The following is a 22066-nucleotide window of genomic DNA, read 5'->3' as shown; positions in this document are numbered from 1 at the left end:
ATCACAGTGACCCTCCTTGTAGTGAGCCATGAAAAAACAATGAGCCAAGGTTGAACAGCAGTTGCTGGAGATCACGAATGTGCACTTTATTTTGCTTTACTTTGTGATTTTGGATAAAACACAGAAGAAAGCCTCACTTTAAAATGGAGGCATTTTTGCTTTAATCATAAATGAAACTATCCAAGGCTGACTACACACCAGTGAATGAACTTGAAGGACATCTGAATACACTAACTTGACTTGATAGGCTTAATATGCATTCATGACAGAATGCATGAAATACAGTGTGGGGGCTATGGGAGGGTGTGGATGAGGGAAGTGGTATGAAGATGATTATGATGTGTTGCATTAAATGCACATTTTTTAAATACTAAAAATAAAATCTATCCAAGCAGTAGTTGCTAACTTGATCTCACCTCTACACACATGCTCAACTCCTCAGTTGCTTTGAGATCAGAACTGGGTTCTGTGGCTCTACAGATCTACTTCTGCTGTTGCACTAGTGATGTCACAGGCTATATCCCTTCTGAAATGAAAGAAAGGGCAAAGCCATATAATTTCCTTTATTTTTCAATTCTCTTAAAACCATCTTCTAAGTCAGTGTTCTTTCTTTCCTTCCTCTTTCCCTGCTTCCCCATTGCCAGTCTATTTAGCTCACTTGGCATGTGTACAACTTAAGTGAAAATGCCCTTCATCACTTTCCTGGATTTGGAAAAAAAAATCAATGTAGCAGATTTATAGGGGTCAAGGGGTAGGATAAATTTGGAGATACACATCCAGATGTGGTGGTGCATGTCTTTAATCCCAGCACTTGGGAGGGAGACAGAAGCAGGTGGATCTCTGTGAGTTTTAGGCCTGCTGGGGCTACAAGGGAAACCCTGCCTCAATAAGACCAAAGAGAAAAAAAAGTGGAGATATAGGGTATGGATAAATTCTTCATACAACATTTTGTTCTGCTTTGTTTTGCTTTGCTATGCTTTTTTTTGTTTGTTTGTTTTGTTTTGTCTTGTCTTGTTTGTTTTGCCATGCAAGGGACGTAATACTCAGGCCACTGTACATGCTAGGCGAGTACTCTATCACTGACCTATACCTTTTGTGAGTGGACACCACCTGGAAACACCGGAGGATTAACTGAGATTTCTGATATTCCAAAACACTAAAAACTCACAAAAAGTGACCTTACAGTTCGTAACATGACACTTAATAATACAAGTCAGAAAGCAGTGAGGACTGTTTGTCTTTGCATAGGTTGAATACTTCTAGGTAAAGGTTTCTGATGATTTTTCTGAAGGGTGGTCCAGTGCTCTTACAGTATATGAACAAAGCCATGTTCAACATTGAGTCCATATATAATTTATTTTAATATGTAATTTCTGTTCCCTCCTCTTTTTTTTTTTTTTTTTTTTTTTGGTCTTTTTGAGACAGGGTCTCCCTATAGCCCCAGTTGTCCTGGAACTCACTATTTAGACCAGGCTGGCCTTGAACTCACAGAGATCTGCCTGCCTCTGCCTCCTAAGTGCTGGGATTAAAGGCATGCGCCACCAAGCCAGGCTGGTCCCTCCTCTTAATTATAAATCTTCCCATCCCCTTTTTGGAAGGGAAACAGGTCTTAGAAATTTGGAATACATTTTCATATGACAGGGTTTTTCATTTTTGTTTGTTTTTTTTCCCTTAACATCGGAGGTGTGTTTTTGAAAATAACAAATTGTGGGGGAAAGTGATATTCTTAAATAAGAAAATGAGGCAGTTGAGAGATGGGTCAGTTGTTAAGAATGCTTGCTTGCTTTCTCCCCTTCCAGAAGACCAGAGTTCAGTTCCTAGTACTCACATTGGACTGCTAACATCCTGTAGCTCCAGGTGTAGGGAACTTGATGCCCTCTTCTGGCCTACATGAGCACATGCACACATGTGTACATACACACAAAGACAAACACATACACATAAGCTAAAAATTTTAAAAAAATAAAATGCCTACCTTTCATGATGTACATGTAAGATCCAGTGATTAAATAGATACTATGTCCACCCCTTGCAGACATTATAATTAAGGAAATATTGGAGAATGCTCATTTCTCAGCAAACTGTCAACGTGCACTTCCATATTTTGTTTCAGAAAGCTTGTAATATTCAGTTTCAGTATTCGCCTCCCAAGCTGAGTTGAGACTAGGAAATGGGCTTATCCCTATTCACTTTCCTCTACCTTCATAAGCTTTTCTAGGATTTGATTCAACCTTTCAAAAATGATACTGTTTTGTCCATGACTAAACATTTTTTTAAATTTTTCTTTGAGAATTTTCTATTCAGCTAATAACCATATTGTGTGACATTTCTACTAATAACTGAAACACAGCATCAGATTTCTGATGTCATGTCTCTCTCTCTCTCTCTTTCTCTCTTTCCCCTCTCTGCCCTCATTCACTCCATTTCTCTCTTTTTACCCCTCCTTTCCTCTCCTTCTTCCTGGCAGTACTTCAACTTCACTAGAAGATATTTTCCATAACTTAGATAAGCTATTAAAATTTTTGCCAAAGTTATACTTTTGGTAGCAAGATTTTGTGGTCATGCTACAAATGTCTTCAATTTTTGTTATGTTCCATTTTCTACAAAGTAACAATGAGCTCCTCAAGAGCACCCTTGTACCTTTTAAAAGGCAAAGAAAATGTGTGGTGGTGCATATTCTTGGGAGGTGAGAGAGTAGAACTGAAAATTAGAGGCTGCCTAAGTTTGCATAGCAAGTTCAAGGCTAGTATATAATAATACCCTGAACAAGACCTTGAGTTTTTTTTTAAACTGACTTTCAATGGCATCTACAACTAAAAAAGAAATAAACTGTTATTTGACTCTTACAGCTGTTATTTTTAAACATTCTTTACTTAAGCATTTCCATACTGTTTCTTCTACTTATTCTCACTCTACATTTATCTTTCTGTAAAAATTCATTTAATGTGTTTATGTACATTGAAATGTTAATGTTGCCCCTTTACAATTGAGAACATTAATGGAATTTTAAATATAGTAGTTACTTGTGGAAGTGTTTACACAAGGCCAGCTTGATTTGATAGGGTTTTTATATTATCCTCCAAAGAATCTTGCTTATGCAAACATTTTACTGTAGGTAACTTACTCCTCAAAATATATTTTAATGTAAGAGTAAAAGTAAGGCTTGATGAGTTTTATGTATTTGGCAAAAAGTTTACGTCCCAACCTTTACCACAAAATAATTGCTGTAGACAAATGGTCAAGAGGGCAATTACAATCCTCCAGGCATCCTTTCCTCAGACATAATCTGCTAAATGACAGCATCATTAGTCATTTCCAATTACAGTCAATCACAACCAGGGATGTTTCATTTGCCCAGCTGTTTTGTTGATAATTAACTAGATTAAGCTCCTTTTTTCTTATGCCATCAAGTTTGTTCCGTTGCAATATCAACATCTTAACATTCTAAAGAACTTCCTGAGGGTTTATTTTTTGCGTAAGAGTGTTTAATGTATTATAACAGATGTAGGTTTCTAGATTTATATACACTTTAACAAGTTGAGTGGCATATTGTTGATCAAAATGTTGCTCAATAAATATTATTATAATTATAAAAGTATTTGGTTGGTGGCTGGGTAGATGGCTCAATGTGTCAAGTACTTGCCATGCAAGCAGGAGGACCTGAATTTGGATCCCCAGAATCCATTAAAGATCAGACATGGTAATATAAGTCTATAATTCCAGCATTCCTACAGTGAAATGGGAAGTGCAGACAGGAGAACTGCAGAGGCTTTCTGGCCAGTTAGTCTTGTGTATACAGCTGTAAACAAGAGATACTGTCTCAAACAAGTTGGAAGACAAAGATTGACAGCCGAAACTGTCCTCCGTTCTCCATACGCACGCCATGCGATGTCCATGCCCACTCACACTCATGAAGCACATGAACACACACACACATACACACACACACACACACACACACACACAGATCATACACATACATAAACGTTTTAATGGATTTTATAAATTATATGTCATGCATTCAATCCCATGTAATGGTACAATGTTTTGTGAAGAAATAATTTTATTTTTTAAATATGTGTGTATGTGTGTGTTTGTGTGTTAATATGTGCAGGTGTGAGTGCAGATGCCCACAGAGACCAGAAAATGTCAGATTCTCTGGAGTAGGAGATTCAGGTAGTTGTAGGTCACCCCATGTGAGTGCTGAGAACCAAGTTCAGCTACTCTACAAGAGCAACATGCTCTTAACAGTTAAGCCATATCTCCAGTCCCACAATGCTTTTAGATATCATCAGGTCAATAGAAAAATGTTGGAGAGGACTCATAAAAAGAAAGTAACAATATCAGAGGTACTTTATAATCAATTTACTTGAGAGCAGCAGCATTCCTTTAAAATGCATTTGTTTCATTTTGTTTTTATTTGCTTTACAACTGAGAAAACAGTCTTCAACTACACCAGTTAGTACAGGGGCTGAAGAGTTGAAGACTACTCGCTGCTTTTTCAGAGAACTTGAGTTTGGTTCCAAACACTTGTATCAGGTGGCTCAAAGCCACCTGTAACTCCAGCTCCAGGGAATCTGATGCCCTCCTCAAGCCTCTCTGGGCACCTGCACACACTTGATATATACATATACATACACATAAATAAAAAATAAAGAGAATATCTTTTTTAAACGTGTTAGAATAAGGGCTGCAAAGATGACTTGGCCGTTAAGAACACTAGCTACTCTTGAAGAGGACTCAGGTTCGAATTTCAGCACCCACATGGCAGCTAACAACCACCTATAACTCCAGTTCCAGGAGATTCAATGCCCTATTCTGACCTTCTGGGGCATTGTATAACATGGGTGCACCTACATACATGCATAAAATACATTAAATATACATAAAATTAAAATAATAATAGAAATATTTTTAAATGGAATAAATGCTAATGACAAATGTCTGAAGATGAGGACCAGCCACTTTTCTAATTTGAAGATAAAATTTGCAATAGACTTTTGAGAAAATTCTCAGTGGAAACTTTTGGAGAAATGGGTAAGATTTTCCATATTTACAATCTTACATTCTTTTTTGTTTTGTTTTGTTTTCAGACATGGTTTCCATGTAGTACTAGTTGGTCAGTAATAGACTACGTCAACCTGTATCTCACAAAGATCCACCTGCCTCTGCCTCTGGAGTGCTGAGATTAATGGCACTAAACTAGTGCAGCTTACATTCTATAAAATAACACAAATTTATAAATATTGCCATTGCCACATTTATATTTTATGAAACAATTTTATTCAAATGCTTTATATGGGGACTGGGTATGTAAATCAGTTAGCATATTACTTGCTGGGGCTGTAGCTCAGTTGGTATAGTACTTGCCTAGCATGAATTATGCCCTGGAGTTGATCCCCAGCACTACGTATAACTAGATATGGCAGCACCTGCCCGTCATCCCAGTATTTGACCAGTGGAGTAAAGACAACGAGAAATTCATAGTTATCACTAAATATTTATTGAGTTTTAAGCCAGTCTTCGCTCCTCAGATGTCGCCTAAAAAAAGTAAAAATCAAGGACAAATCAAACACTTCAGATGACTATTCTAGAATTCTAGAGCCCATATCTTCCTTCTAAGTTATTTGTGATGCATTGCTTTGGAATGTCGCCATGACTTCACTAAAATCCTCAGGTAACACTGTAAATCAGAAGTAGACCACTGGCCTAATAAGTACAGAGGTCTGCGTTCCATCTCCACACTGGAAAAACAAGGAAACACAAAAGCTCTCTAACTAAAGACTACTAGCAACATAACTGTATTGCAAATTAGAAATATTTGGCTCATTTCAGCAGAGGATAAAACACTTCCAAAAGACAAAGTCCTTTTAATTCTAAGGAGGAATGAGCAAAGTGGGAGCCATGTTCAAATTAGATGTTGTCAAGGAAGAGAGTCAGAATGACGGTCATGATTATCATCTTTCATCTAGAAACTGAGAAAGATTAAGTTGGACTAAGTCAAGTCATTGTTAATGAAACAATAGTAGCTATCAGTCAGTTCTGTGATGGTAAAGGACCTCATCTCTGTGTTGTTGGAAACCTGGCCAGGGAGTGGCCTTGCCTCTAGTGTATTTTCTCAAAGTCTTTTTTGTGTTGATTTCTTGTTCTTTTTTCATGTTTAACTGGGACCATCGTGGCCTAGCTGGCTGTCAGCTACCAGCAGGACCATTTTTCACTTTCTCAGTGCAATCATTGAAAGTTTTATCCCAAAGCTCAACATCCATTCACAACATATCTGAAAAACTTGTATTTTATTTTTTAAAATATCTATTAATGTTTTCTCTAGTACACATAATTTCCTTTTAAGAATGATCCTTAAGTTGAACTTTTTAAATTACCTTTATGGTGACAAATATGAGGTTATACAGTAGGAATTATTACTAATTGTTTATCAACTGTCTCTGTATAGCCAAACTCTGTTAGAATACTTCCAATGTATACCAAACTCATCTCTCTTGTGATTATTTGAGTGTATTGACCAAGTTTATTTATTTTTTAACCTAAAGCAATGGAGGCACAAGACTATTATATAGACTCAAATAAGAGCAGACTCAATTCTGAGAAAATATTTGGTTGGAGAGTCTCAATTTAGGCTTGCTCAGTACCAGTATAGCTAGGCAAATGTTTTTGTAATTTCAGTTTCAATTCTTGGCCTCACTTGTACTGAACACATTTCAAAGCAACATTTGCAAGCATATCTGGGTATATACAGCTATAGGCAGATTCTTCTATTCATTTGCATATACTATTTACATGCTAAGCATTTACACAAGAAAATAAATTATAAATTGTCGAAATCTCAAGTTCAAAGACTTTAGAACTTCATTCCATTTCTCTCTCTCTCTCTCTCTCTCTCTCTCTCTCTCTCTCTCCCCCCACCTCATGTACATGTGGTTGAAGCCAAATAAAAATATTGGTTGCCATCCTCTATCACCTCTCCACCTTATTTCCTTGTTTTTTGAGACAGGTTCTCTGATTGAACCTGAAGCTCACCTATTGGCTTGGCCAAGGTATCCATATATCTCCTCTATTTCGTCCACCCAGCTGTGATCACAGGTTTGAACTGTCACATCAGGCATTTTTACTTAGACACTGGGGATCTAAACTGTGTTCCTCACACTTGCGTAACAAGCACTTTATGCACTGAGCCATCTCCCAAGTCCTACTGTTTTTATCTCCTTCCTTTCAAATTTTAAATTAAAAGGAAATTTCTACAATGCGTTTGATCATAGTCCCCTTCCCTATCTCCACCTCCACTTCACAATCCCTCCACTTACAACAACCCACCCCACTTTATGATTTCATGTCCTCTATTAGTGCTTTAATGCCTACTGAGTCTAATTTGTCCCTAAATGCCCTTGGATATGTAATTCACAAAAAACCCATATATAGGTTTGAAAAAGAAATGTCTATTCAGAAATCACTCATTCTTATAATTATTCATACTCTTTATAAAGATGAAATTTCCTATCATGTGTTATAATGGTTTAAATAGTCAAAGACTCTTTCCAAGAAAAGTATATGCAATGGACAATAATGTGCTATGCAATTATATGAAGCCAAATTCTCATATTTAAAGTGCTCTGAAATTTTCTCTTTGGGTGAAATATAAAACTGCTCTGTTGAATTTCAAGCTCATCTGAGGAAAGCCAGGGTCTTGCTATTTAATTAGCATATTCAAAATTTAAAACTTCTGGAACTCTCATAAATAAAAGAGCTTGCTAAGTATTATCCCACTGATTTTATATTTAAAGAGCTTGGAATGTATGCACATACTTCATTTCTTTCAATTTGCTTATAGATTACTAACATGTACAGCACATTATTACCTTTTACCAACTTTTATTGCACATTACTGAAAGTTTATTATGTGAAGAATGGTATACTGGATCCTGCAGCCAAATATCTTTTGCTGTCTCAAAGAATTTTACAGCCTCATAGAAAAGACAAGGGAGTAGAAAATATGGGCACACGTTAGAGGAACAAATAGCAAAATGAAACAAAACAAAACAAAAAAGAACATGTATAATATATAATCAGTTTTAACTCTAAAGTATACTGGATTATTGAAGAAGTATAAAGGAGTTTGGGAAATGACCCACATTAAAAACTGTACCCATTTTATAAGTGATGATATCAATTCCTAAAAATGATGAAAAATTGTAGAACATAGCATACAAACTAATTGCATTTTTGACATATTTGGTTCCTGAGTTACTTGTGGAACATGAACGATACTGCTTAAAGAACCACCTGTACATTTCAAATTAAAGCAGCCCCTCATTTACCCATTTACAAAAAAATTGGGAAGATAACATTTGAATGAATGAATAGTCTATTTAGTGTTAACATATTAATGAAAGAAACGTCGAATAAGCATTTATGTTAATTTCCAGATATCAAAAACCTAGTCCTTTAAGCTCTGAAATTATTTTATTGTAACTGTTCTAATGAAAATTTTCATTGTCTACTTTATGTTTTGCTTCATTAAGTTATGCATAATATCTAACCAACAATTTTATAGATTTTTTACAGTTCACAGACTTCTTTTCACATAAAATATCTCATTTAGTTTCTTCAACAGAACTATGAATTAGGGGGTAGTATTATATCCACATTTCAAGGCTGATGAATCTCAGTGACCTATCTGATTTGCCAACGATCACACAATCAGTAGTTGTGAATTAGGACTTCAATCCATGACTTCTGATTCTATATCACAAGACAATGTGTATTTTTCTAAGTTTTCAGAAGTTTCATTATGACATTAGTTGTTCTGTTAGTTAAAGAGGAATGCACTTGGAACTTTAGGAAATTCAATGCAGATCATTCTTTCTTCAGTAGACGTTTGAATGAAGTGCTCAATATGCTATTAAAAACCATATTATGAGATACATGACTTTAAATATTAGTATTCAACTCAATTAGTGAGATTCTTACATTGTGCATGTGAAATTAATCCTAAGTCAACTGTAGGAACAACATACTTTCATCTCTGGGGCTGGTGAGGTAGCAGAGTTGGTAGAGTGCTTGCATGAAGCCTTGGGTTCAATACCACACGACCAGGCTTGGTAAAACATACCTGTACTCCTAGGATTCAGGAGCGGGGGCGAAGAAGGATTAGAAGTTTAAGGTCGTCCTTGGATACATAGTGCGTTCCAGGCCAGCCTGACTGCATGAGATGTTGTTGCAAACTTTCATCTCTCTGCATACTCTGGCAGTGACACGCTCACTGAGTAGAAAAACACACAGACCCAGTGTTATTTAAGCAAATCTAAAATTTTAGCTTCCTTCTCCTCTTTCTTAATTCTCCCTTTCACTGTCCCTCTGCTTCTCCCTCATGTTATCTCCTTCCTTTTTCGCTCAGCACATATAGGTGATTTTCTGTAAGTTAAAGAATGTCTTCATTAAATGGCCATGATTATTGTATTTTCTAGAGATTAGATTTTGTTTATTGTCTCATCTTTATTATTTATTACTACAACCTGTCACCAGCGGAGTTCCCTCTAGTTTCTCGTAAAATTCTCTCTGTGAAGTTACTGAACCTTCACAGACTAATAAAGAGACTAAACGTATTCTTCAGTGCCTTTCACAATATTTAATTCTTTGTGTTTAAGCAAAAATTTCAGCCCTGAAAAATATCTTGCTCATATCATGACCTTAATGATAACTTTGCAAACTGTCGAGCAATTTATATTTGCTTTTGGATTCAAGACTGATTTCTAAATAAATAAAATAATTGTATTTACCGATATGCTTATAAATGTTCAGCAACATTCATTCTGGGAAAAACTATTGAAAATCTCTAATTTTATATAAAGTCAAGCACATAAACAACCTTAAGAGAACAGATTATAGTTCAATTAGCAAGTTACTTTGAGTAACTGCTACATATTTTAATAGCTTAATTTTAGATGTATATACTTTCATGTTATATTTAGCCATGAATTTACAAAATTTCTGAAATGTGGCAGCATCTCTGTTCTTATTTTCCTTCCTACTTTATTCTCACAAAATATTCATTATTATTTATATTTTGAAATCTAAAAAATGTATTATGCTATACATTCTATTTCTTAGTTTTTAAAATTCATAGTCGTTTTTTTTATAGATCTATCTACATTTCTTTAAGTATGCTTAGCTTAATAATTTTGACTTCTGTATACTATCCCGTAGGCTGGGTCTATAGCCATTACCCAATTCATTAACATGTAAACACCTGTTGACCTCTACGCCACACAATGCAGCAATGAACTTCCGCGTACTTCCTTGTGCTCATAAATATTTGAATAAAATTGTTTTTGCATTGCAGAAATGAGACTAAGATTGGTAGATGTGTTATAGGTAGCTTCTTGTATTTTCTCAGCAGAAGCCTATATTTCTGCTGCTAATGAACAGTGGCCACTGAAGTTGTAGCTCTGCTTTAAACACAAGTCCTATTCTTTCTGTAATGTCTACCCAGTCCCTGAAGAGACCTAAATATGTGACCCTAGTTTAGAAGGTTAATTTTTCAAACATAATATAATTCTGGCATTATAAATACCTAATAAAATGATTACACACCTGGATAACATATACTCTAAGAAAAGCTATCAATGGTATGCAATTGATAATGTCAAGTTGGTGAAAGGAATATATAATTAACTCTGTTTTTCTTCTTTCATATAACTATTTTATCTAATTGAATTCAATTCAAAAACATTTACTAAGCATCTAATGCTACAAGCACCAGATTCAGTATACAGAGAACACAAGACAAGGAATAGAAGACAATACCTCCCTTCAAAAGCACACGAACTGGGCAAAAAAGCCCTGAAAGGTTATGCTCAAAGAAGCATTTCGTCAGAAAGTTTCTCTTAGCACTTCTTAGCTCAAAATCACACATGAAGCCTTTGGTCAGATCCAAACTGCTGCTTACTCACAGTGCCTGCCACATTAGTTTCCAAACTCATGTGCCTGCTCCTTTCTGATAAAGACCCCACAGTGGAAAACACAAATCTTATCACATCACTCCTGGGCTCTCAACACCTCCATCCACTCCTTGGTTTCAGAAAAGAATCTGATAATCACACATTACAAGACCTTAATAAATTGCCAGCAGAGCTGTTCTAGCCATTTCACATCACTCCTTATACACACTAGTCCAGACAAGCAGGACAAACTGCACTTCCCTGCAAAGGTTCAATGCTTCCTGTCGCTGTGAGACATGCTCATGCTCTGTCCTTTGTCTGGAATGCCCTGCCCCCTTCCAGCACTCAAACCTCACCTATCTGTACAATCCCCAGTCATCTGTAAAGACCAATTCACATGTTAGCTTCTTCAGCCAACCCAGTGATCTCTCCAGGTTGAGTTAAGCTGTTCCCCGATGAGTCTTGTCGAAATCATTATTTTCCCCAAATCCTGCTGCAATTTATTTTCATGTCTGTTTTCTCCACCACGCCGTGAATTCACAGAGATTATTTTCATTCTGTAACCTTAGTAAGTGGCACACAGACTGACACAGAGTAGCTGCTGAACATTTATTTTCTATAATACATAAATGAATGAATGTTTTATTGAAACAATTAGCATTAAATTAATGATTTAAGCCAATGAATGTGTATGAAACATTCCAGTTGTTAGGTTGAGTTCACTTACCATTCCTATTGACACCTTTAAAGAGTTTGTCCTTTCTGACTCTTCCAATTATGTTTCAGACCAAAAATACATTTTCTCCTATTCATTTTAACCATATCCCATATCAGTAAAATTATTTTTATTTCCTTTATTATCATAGGCATTTATAGCTATATACAAATGCTATTAACATTTAGCATTCACTGCTAAAGTTTCTAAGACTAGGACCAGTCAGCTTTGCTAGTTCTAAGTTAAGCACTCCAGAGACTTCACCGAGTGCTAGTGTATTCTTAGACACATGAGACTCAAGTCTATATGTTCCTGGCCAAACAGCTGTCCGGCCAGTGTTATTATAAAATCCTGACCTCTGCCTGTACACTTTGAAACCTTTCTCAACTATAATTTCTCAAAAGAATTATTTCAATTGAAAATGACCTCAAAGTCTTTTTCCTGAGTTTCCCAGTGATGGTACATAGCTACTGTACTTTAGATGTTCAGGTAACTCATTAGCTACAACAAGCACCTGAGGATTTAGTCATGGACAGATAGCTTTAACATCAACCTAGAAAACCGTACAGTTTAAATTCTTGAGCCTTCACCTAAGTGCTGCTAAATTTAGAATTCAGGGCCTGGGACCAATTCATAAATACTTTAACAAGATCCCCAGGGCTTTGGGAAATTGGAAGTTAATTCACCCCCACCCCAATTTCCCAGTTCTTAAGATTTGCCTTAGAATCTTAGAATATTATGCTTCTAGGCCATAGAAAGCAAGTGGACAGAGAATTCAAATTTCACTCATCTTTTTAAAAGCCTCAGCCCAAAACTGAGAGACTTGACTCTCATACTACTGGTTGTAACTAGTCATTTGGCTGTCTAACAGCCACATTAAATCACTAGAATACCTAGGTCATTTGTATTGGAACCAATTCATATTATCTCATGAGGGCTAACTGGTAAGCTTTCTGGCATGAGGTGAATCACTTGGTATTAGCCTAGTAATTTCAAACTGGTCATAGTGTTAGGTTTTCCATGAAAGAAATTGGAGAATACTAAAATCAAGGTGACTGCCCCTAGCAGAAAGCCAGTTGTTAAACATATATCAACTTACTACTGTCTATAGAAAAATTTGCCTTCATGAACAGGGAGCTCTTTCACATCCTCCCCTTGAATGAATGTCCTTGGAGCAAGAAGCCCTTTGTAGCTTAAGCAGTTTCTCAGACTATGGACAGCTGAAGGATATGTGCCTACATCATTTCTACACCTGACATATGAGTTTTTTCCTAAAGGAGTCTATGGAGTGTCTTGCCGCTCCCTCTAAGACCTTCTAATATAATTTATCTGGGGGAGGCATAGCATTAGGATTTGGGAAAACATTCACTAGGTGATTGAAGAATACAGACACAATGCATATTTATCTTTAAAGTGTTGAGAGAGGTACTGTTTTTGTTTTTTTTCATTTTCACTAATGTTTGCATTCCACTTTTTGAAAATGAAATTGTGCCTGAGGAAGGCTGTCTATGTTGCAATCAATAAAGATTTGTAGGGTATTTGGGTAACATAATTATAATTCAATTGAAAAGTGCTCTACTCAGAAAAATTAATTTGGAAACAAGATACAATAGAAATTCAATAATATATTCACAAAATGAATAAGTAACTTGATGAGTTAAGTTATATTGGTGTTAGTGAAATCAGTAACATGTATACTTTTCTATTAAAGAGGAAATTAGAAGATCTGAGCACTGAGTGGGAGGCTGTAAACCATTTACTGCGAGAACTAAGAGCAAAGCAGCCTGACCGTGTCCCTGCACTGACCACTATTGGAGCCTGTAAGTACGCTGTGACCCATTCTCTTTTGCTTTAGCTATTTCCTGAAAAGCATCACTATGAGGTTATCTCTGAGTGAAAAGGAAAATTGGTTTCTGATTCTACAGAAAGGAGTAAACATTTGTGTTATAGGTCTTTGAATAGGCCTTTGAGTGGATTCCTTGGACACTGAGAGGATAACAAGAAATAATCTCTGAAGATACAACTACAAGGAAAAGAGGAGGTGAGGTGAAGAGAAGCCAAAATGGCATTTGGCTTAAATCGATACTTCAGCTGGTTCCTCAAGAGACTTAAAACTGTTGTAGAGTCATGTTGAATTCCTGGAAGAGGTTCTCCTCATTTGTATTTCTGATTGACTGGAGGTGAAGAGAGTTCTTTACCTAAATTTGGAGGTGATTCTCAGTAAGAAAACAATACACCACAATATTCCCAGTATCCAGGAATAGACATACCATGCAGTTAGGTAAAACACGCATATATCCACTAACACTATATATGTGAGAATGAATCCAGGTTCTTTGAATTCTGTAATATTTAGACAATATCATTCAAGTATCCTTATACAAATCACAGAAACATATAGCTCACAGAGGACCTCTGCCTGCCACATTTGAGACTAATTTTAAGAGCTCTTCCATTTTAGGTACTTATGTGCTTATGAAAGCACAGTGACTGGTTCTTCAAGTGAACGAGATTTTTGTATTTTCTATCCAAGAGAAATACAATGATCTGAAGGATCACAGTCAAGGTGGTATTGGCATAATACAATAGGAGACATAAATAGTACTTGGCTTAAAAGAGCCCCAAGAATATGCGAACAGTATATCTCATGTGCCCACTAGGGGTTTTCAGCAGTCATGGGAGAGATTTAATGACACTGGAGATTTGAAAAAAGATGTACAAGCATTATGTTTTTGTCAACCTGAGACACTGAAATTGCTATATCAGGGTTTATATTGAACTAATTATGTCAGGTTTAGATGCTTTTATGCTGTAATTGTGGCTTCCCTCAGCACAGTTCTGCACACTTGTCCCTAAATAATCACTTACTAGACTTTATTCTCTAGCTGTCTTTGTCATGTTCAACCTGAGAGTCTGTAACTCTGTGAAGAGCTTGTTGAACACAGAATTTATGGTTTTACGCACTCATGTAAGCTACTCTACATATTGTAGGAAGATTAGAAAACCAGGACACAGAAACATAGCTAACATCCAGTGTCCCTAAATGTAATGATGACTGTTCTAACAGGAAATACATTCAAAGTTTTAGTTTTGATTTCTGAGAACATGTATAATTAATCCATTTAATAAATATTTATGGAGAAAACTCTTAAGTATTAAGCATCAGACTAAGTGTGGAGAATTTATCATGAAATAAAATATTCTCCCTTCATGAATCATATTGTAATTGGAAGAGAAAAATGGTAAAACAGTGAAAAGAAAATCTACTATTGCAAACACAATTGCTACAGAATGTATTCTACAGATTGATGCCAAATGGCCTTGGGTAGAAAGGCAAAATCTTAAGCCCTTTACCCAAGAATCTTGAAAACTCATCTACATCATAACAGAATCTCCAGGTGATCCGAGCACACACTGAACAATAAGAAACATGGTTGCACACAACACACAAACAGTAGCAAGAGCAAAAGTGAGTGGGGATAAAGGAAAGGTAGTCTGAAAACATCAGAAAACTGATCATATATATAATTATGTATATAAATGGAAATTCTCCCAGGCACAGAGGGAACCACCATAGCTGACGCTATTGAAGAAGGAACAGAGGAGTGGGAGTGGGTTGGTAAGCAAGACCAATAAGCCTCCAAGAGAGTGCCACACAAAGACCAAGAGTAGAGAAGGTAGACAGTCTTTCTACACTCCTCCTCTACTTCCTCCCCCACTCAGCAAAGACCTCATCTCCTTCTCCTATGGTTTCCTCCATATTGCTGCCAGTAGGGAAGAGAATTAGAATGTGCTCAGATCTAAGCCACTGGTGATAACTGGCAGATTTGGGACCAAAGCTGGAAAGGAAGTGAGAGGGATTTTCTCAAAGAAAGGATTTTCTCTACTCTAGCAAACTGACACAAATCTGGGCATAAAAATATCAATTCGCTCTGCATTTCTTAGAAGCATAGAACTCTGAACCTGTGATAATCATTGAAATTGCCATATGGCTGAATATATTTCTTTTGCATGTGTGGCCACTGAGGCTCAAAGTGACTGTTTTTTATTTTATTTTTATTTTTAAATCACTAAAGCAAGCTTCCCTCTGGCTGTTTACTTTCATTATATAATATGATACAGTTGTCTTGTCTGAGCTGTAGAAACTGTTCAAACTTGTGAGATAAATGAGCATGCCTGAAACAAATCTCTTCCATAGATGAGCCTAGATATATGAGTGTGTCAGTTATCCATTGTAGCATAAAAGCACCCCAAAACCTAATGACCTAAAGAAGTAGCTCTTTATTTGATTTTGATTCTGTGGCTATGCCTTTTCCACTGTGATCAGCTGGATAATTATTCCAATCATCCCAGTCAGCCTCATCCATGTGCATGCAATTATTTGACAACTGAATAAGAGCTAGAATGTCTAAAATGGTCTCATTCAGATATCTGAGAGCTGGCTGTTGGCTAGAGAGTCTCATTCCTTCATAGAGCCACACATTCTCTGGTGGAGTAGTCTATGGCTTCATCATATGATGCTTTCAAGGCAGTCTTCCTCTAAGAAGGGAAGAGTGGAAGCTTCAAAACATCCTGATGCTAAGACTTTGAAGTTTTGTACATCACTTCTGTGACATTCCATTTGCCATTGCAACTTGAAAACACTTCCTAGATTTTAGGGGTAGGAAAATAATTTTATTTCTTGAAAGGAGCTACAGTGGTACATTGCCATGGGTGTGCATGGTGGAACAGGAAGATTGATCGTAGGCAAGTTTATATACAAATGCCTATGATGGGGAGGCTGGAGAGATTGCTCAGTGGTTAAGAACAATGACTGTTCTTGCTGAAGACCCAGGTTTGGATCCCAGGACCCACATGGCAGCTAACAACTGTCCATAACTCCAGTTCCAGGGGATCCGACAGCCTCTTCTGCCCCTCCATGGGCATTGCATGACACGGGCGCACTTACCTACATGCAGGTAATACATGCATACACATAAATTAAAAATAATAAAATATTTTTTTAAATATAAAAACAAATGGCTGCCGGGTGTGGTGGCACACACCTTTAATCCCAGCACTCGGGAGGCAGAGGCAGGTCGATCTCTGAGTTCAAGACCAGCCTGGTCTACATAGTGAGTTCCAGGACAGCTGGGGCTACAGGGAGACCCTGTCTCAAAAAGACAAAAAAAAATGGGGTGGGAGAAGAAGGAAAAACACAGGTGTTGGTGTGCAACCATTGCCTTATGTCAAATTTCACCATACCCTTAAAAAACATTCCATTTCTTATTAAAGTGCAGATTGTGAGGGTTCAGCCTCAGAGTTTCTGATTCTGTAGGTTTGGGCTAAAACCTCTCTCTCTAAAAAAAAATTCCAAGGGCGGCCCAAATAGTTGATGCCAGGACTTCACTTTTCGGGCCTCTTTTGACTGGGAAGGGGTTTATCTTTCTACCTACAGCTGTATGCAGCTGAATGAGACTTGATCCAGTGTTGTAAATGACAACTGAATCCCCTTATAATTCCAGTACCTTTGATACCTATCCCACTCCTGACCAAGGACAATATAGCTTAGAAATTGGAGGTAGAATCAGGCAGGATCCAGCCAGCAGAGCACTTCTGTACTTCCAGCAGTTATGTGGAGAACAGACATGTGTATGTGAAGTGTCTCTAGAGAAGCAAAGAAACATTTAGCCTGCAGCCAGGACTTCACATGGGTCTGAAGGCCTGCATGGCAGATGGAGGCAAAGAGCCAGCAAATCTGGTGGTAAATGTCACTGTGAATCCTTTCTTATCCACAAGCTGCTGGGTCTGAGGACACTCATGTTCTACAGCACCCTACTTAGCATTTTCAAAAGAAGTTGCATAAAGAACATTCTCCATACGAATACTCCAAGGAAGAAATTTGTCAAATATCACAGAATGATATCTATGAAATGAATTAAATGGTGTAGGAGATATATATCAGAGCAGGTCAACAGAGGTTGGTTGTTGACTAAACTCTAGTAAAACCACCTCTTCCTGTAATTCATTTGGAAACAACAGGTCTCAGGTGAAATTGTGTAACTATAGTCTTGGAGGTCAAAAACCCTACATTGTAATCTGCCTTGTGCTACTAACTAGATAAGAGATCAACACTCTGTGTAAAGGACCAAATGCTAAGTAATTTCAGCTTTGTGAGTCATGTGGTCAACGCTGAACATATACTAAAAGCATCCACACCACAGACATTATATAAAAAATGGTGTGCCTCTCTGGCAATGACACTTCATTGACAGAAACAGGGGGAGGGGGAGTGTCTGAGTGTTCCACCTGTATTTCCTTAGTACTCAACTTTGCTGCATATTTGAGTCTTTTAGAAGACAAGGACCTGTGGTTCTGCCTAGGTGTTTTCTCGTACCACAGGAAAAGCTAGCCCATTTACAGATACAACTGGAGGCAATAGAGAGGGAGACTTCAGTGAAAGAGCACGTTACTCATGTAAGGAAGTTGGAGATTAAATCGCTCATCTTTCCGCCATTGAATATAACAACTTCCTGCCAAAGGTCTTCAATAGGTTGTGGTATGCTGCCTATAGGTTAATAACCTGCTTAATCAACATGTCTTTTTAAATTTTTTATTTATTTTTAATTTATGTTCATGGGTGTTTTGCCTGCCTGCGCATGAGTGCACCCATGTCATGCAATGCCTGCAGAGGCCAGAAGAGGGCGTCAGATCCCTGGGAATCATTGTTACCCTTCATGGGTTTTGGAAAAAACACCAGGGATCCTCTGTAAGAGCAGCCAGAGTGCTCTTAACTACTGAGCCATCTCTCCAGCTCCTTAATTCACAAGTCATATACTTTCCTTCATATTTAAAAGTTTAAAAGTTAGCCGGGCGTGGTGGCGAATGCCTGTAGTCCCAGCACTTGGGAGGCAGAGGCAGGCAGATCTCCGTGAGTTCAAAGCCAGCCTGGTCTACATAGTGAATTCCAGGACAGCTGGGGCTGCAGGGAGACTCTGTTTCAAAAAGACAAAAAAAAAGTTTAAAAGTTGCCTTTTTATTTCATTCTTTTCTTTTCCCTCCTCCTCTACTATAGCTTTCTAAGATATCCCACTCCAAGTTAAACAACTTCTACTTAAATCCTCATCTTAAAATATACTTCGGTGTGAACCTAAATTAAAACAGGTATTACACTCTATGACATAGTTAGGACTTCTGAGTGAGTTATGATTTGATTCCGATATTTTAGATGTGAAAACTGAGAGTGAAAGAGGTTCAACATGTAATCTAAGATTTCAAAGTTGGTAGGCACAGTGACTAGTCAAATGTAAGTCTCTGTAATTCGAAAGCTTATGCTATTGATTAGTATATGATATGTCAGTGATCGTTTATTCTCATTTGATTTCAACTAAATCTAAGATATGGGAAGCTATTTTATTATTTAAACTTTATTCACCTTATCAGAAATAAACAAAATAATCTACTGCCCTTTCAGTAGTATTTTTAAAATGTAAGTAATTTAATAAAGTCTGAGGTTAATTGCAGCTTGAATGAAATCTTGGCATAGAACTATTTATTAGTTTGGATTAAATTGTGAGAAAATGAAGATTGGGAATATTGTTGCCAGGGAATACAGGGCTCTCAGTCTCATAGATAAAGAACTTTAAAAGGCTCTCAGAAGAAAACCCAAGAATTATTTTACTAGAGCTTGAGGGATAAAAACAACAGGGCAGGCCAGCTGGATATCTCAGCAGCTGCCTAAAGAGGGAGATGGATAAGGGGAAGAGACAAAGAGTGCTTTCTGAGCTAGACATCAAGAAAGTAGACAGGTTCAGCAATGGAAATCTGCAGGCAGCCACATGGTTGTGGGCAGGTGCCTTCAGTTCTTCAGAGACCATGAGAATGCCCAATGTCAGAACAAGCCAGCTTAGGATTTAGCCAGTGTCCAAAAAAGGAGATAGTAAGAGGGAAAATAAAAGTTTCACTTCCTGAGTTACTATACAGAAAGTGGGGGCAGGCCTATCTGAGAGGATCTATAAGCAAGTACATTGAGGGTGGGACCTGTAGGGTATATATATATATATATATATATATATATATACATTTATGGGATGCATAATCCTCCCATCTTATTAATATGTCTTCAGCTGTATCAAGTTATATATCTTACAGCTTCCTGAAGGCCCTCTTCTTAGACAAATGATTAGTAGCTTATTTATACACGTTCTTTAAGGAAGGGGACAAACCTTTATCTTTTCAATTTTACTATCATTTCCGAGGTTTCTAATGTTACTGTCTGCACTGGAGGCCAGAGGTATAACCAGGTCTAATTTCTGTGAGCTGAAAATCATTTAACAGAGGAAAGTAAAAAGAATAAAAGAAAAATAAAAAAGAAATAAATCCATAAAGTAGAGCCAGTGGTATAGCTCGGTGGATAAAGGCACTTGCTTTTCAAGCCTGAGGATCTGAATTTGATACACAGGACCTACATGAGAGAAGATGAGAACTGACTCCTGCAAATAGTTCTCTGACTTACATGCACACACCATGGCATGTGTGGATACATGTGACCTTAACACACACACACATACACACACACACACACACACACACCCCTAAATAAAAGTAATACAAATTTTAAACAACAGAAAAGAAATCTCTAAAGTAGCTTTTCTTTACCAGCAATAGCCTTCAGTTAATGGGCCTTAACATAGTCCTCCTACATTCTACCTCCTCCCTTTCATGTGGTATTTTAAATCTTAAGAGGCAGCGAGGATGTTTCTTCTCTCCTGACACCTGGTATTTCAAATTCTAAGAAGAGTGCATTTGTGATATTTTCCTCTTCCTTATAATTGGGTCTTACCAGGGAAGTGGGGTCCAAGCTAAATAAGAGAGGAATAGACTGATCCTCAGTGACCTCCAATCCTGCTAATATTTGCCTAGCTAAGTAACGAATACAGGTTTCTTTTATCAGCAGTGATCAGGGCAGAATGAAGGAAGTTGCAAGATCTCACATTCTTCTTCCTGTATTCCTGACTGATACCCTCTCGTAGGGAAACTACTCTCCAGTCTGCCTTGGTTCTTTCAACTCTTGATTCTGCTTTGACTAAACCCTTCAAAAAAACAAATCTCAGTGTCTTGTGAAGTCAAAACTGTCACTTATTTAGAAGATTGCAGGCTGCAGATATAGATCACTGGTAGAATGCTTGCCCAGTGTGAACAAGACCGTGGGTTCTATCTCCAGCACTACGTATAAAAATGTTATTATACCCAAACTATTAAAGACTTCTGCACATTCTTGTTGATTTTGTAGTTATAGTCTCTAAACCTTGAAACCTACCCCTGAGGAATAAGATTCTGTACTAAAAATGTGAAGCCTCTTTAGAAATATATTAACAGAATAAGAAATCATTTTAGATCATTTGAGAGATATTTCAAAGCCATGCGTGACTTCAGAAACCCTCCAATCTTATCATTAATTATTAATTAATTTTAAAATCTTATTTGTATGCATCAGTGAGGTGAGGCCGCTTGAAATATAATGAGATGTGTTACTCTGCATAAAGGAAAGTGAACACAGTAGGTCCTCCGTAGACAGTTCCCGTGTTGGTCCCATTTATCAGAAGCAAATTATTCAATGTTCTTAGTGGGAGTTCCTGGGCCCAGGCCAGGTTCTTCAACGGTGTTTTCTGCTCCAACGGGGAAGATAAAACAGTGCCATCATTGTTAGCATCCCAGACAGTGATAGACTGTGAAAGCTCCAGTATTTAAATGGTAATTATTCATGTTGTGATGATGAGTCTCCCTTTCTTCTCCCTCTCTTAACCTTTTAGCAGTTTTATTGCTTGGTTACCAGCTCCAGTTAAGGCAGTACTTTCTCGGGTCTGAAATGGCAAAGGAAAAGCAGCTCTAATCCATCTTTGGGAATGCTTATTGGAAGCATTCCTGGAAATCAAATCTCTTCCCCTCTCCTCTATCTCTTTTTTTCTGTTTGGGGTGTGGGAATGGGTATAGGGGTGTTTAAGGAAAAGAGGAGACTAATATCAAAGTCTAAAAGCATTTTCTGGTAATTAAAGATTTCTTTAAAATTGCCTATGCCTTATATATTAATAGAAATAAAATACTGATTATATTGAAATGACCACAACCTTCATATACAATTTAACATCCTCTAAGAAAAAAACAGAGCTTGAGTAGTATAGACAATAATATTGAATGCTGTATTGTCTAGGGAAAATTAGAACTACTTAAACAGTTTCATGGGGATGGGCATACTACAGTGCACAGAAGTCTTCAACATATATTTCTAATACTTCCTAAAACTTTAAAACTGAATAGAATTTAAATTAAATATAACTTTGCCCTCAAAGAAAGGGGAATCTACACAGTAGATTTTAAAATTACAGCCTGAAAGATATTTATTCTTCCCCAGCATCTCAGG

General features: G+C 37.1%; 1 protein-coding gene across 1 annotated transcript in view; it reads left to right on the top strand.

Annotated features, from left to right (window-relative positions):
- Dmd (dystrophin) overlaps positions 1 to 22066 on the top strand; it is a 2373110-nt gene that overhangs the window by 1612088 nt on the left and 738956 nt on the right. Inside the window, exon 50 of the mRNA XM_017795501.2 lies at positions 13379 to 13487. Coding sequence (XP_017650990.1) covers positions 13379 to 13487 — 109 coding nt within the window. The remainder of the gene's footprint in view (positions 1 to 13378; positions 13488 to 22066) is intronic.

This window comes from Nannospalax galili, unplaced genomic scaffold (assembly GCF_000622305.1).
Source record: "Nannospalax galili isolate Female #2095 unplaced genomic scaffold, S.galili_v1.0 scaffold7, whole genome shotgun sequence".
NCBI classification, from domain to species: Eukaryota; Metazoa; Chordata; class Mammalia; order Rodentia; family Spalacidae; genus Nannospalax; species Nannospalax galili.
The sequence above is the reverse complement of the archived record's forward strand: the minus strand, read 5'-3'. Positions and strand labels throughout refer to the sequence as shown.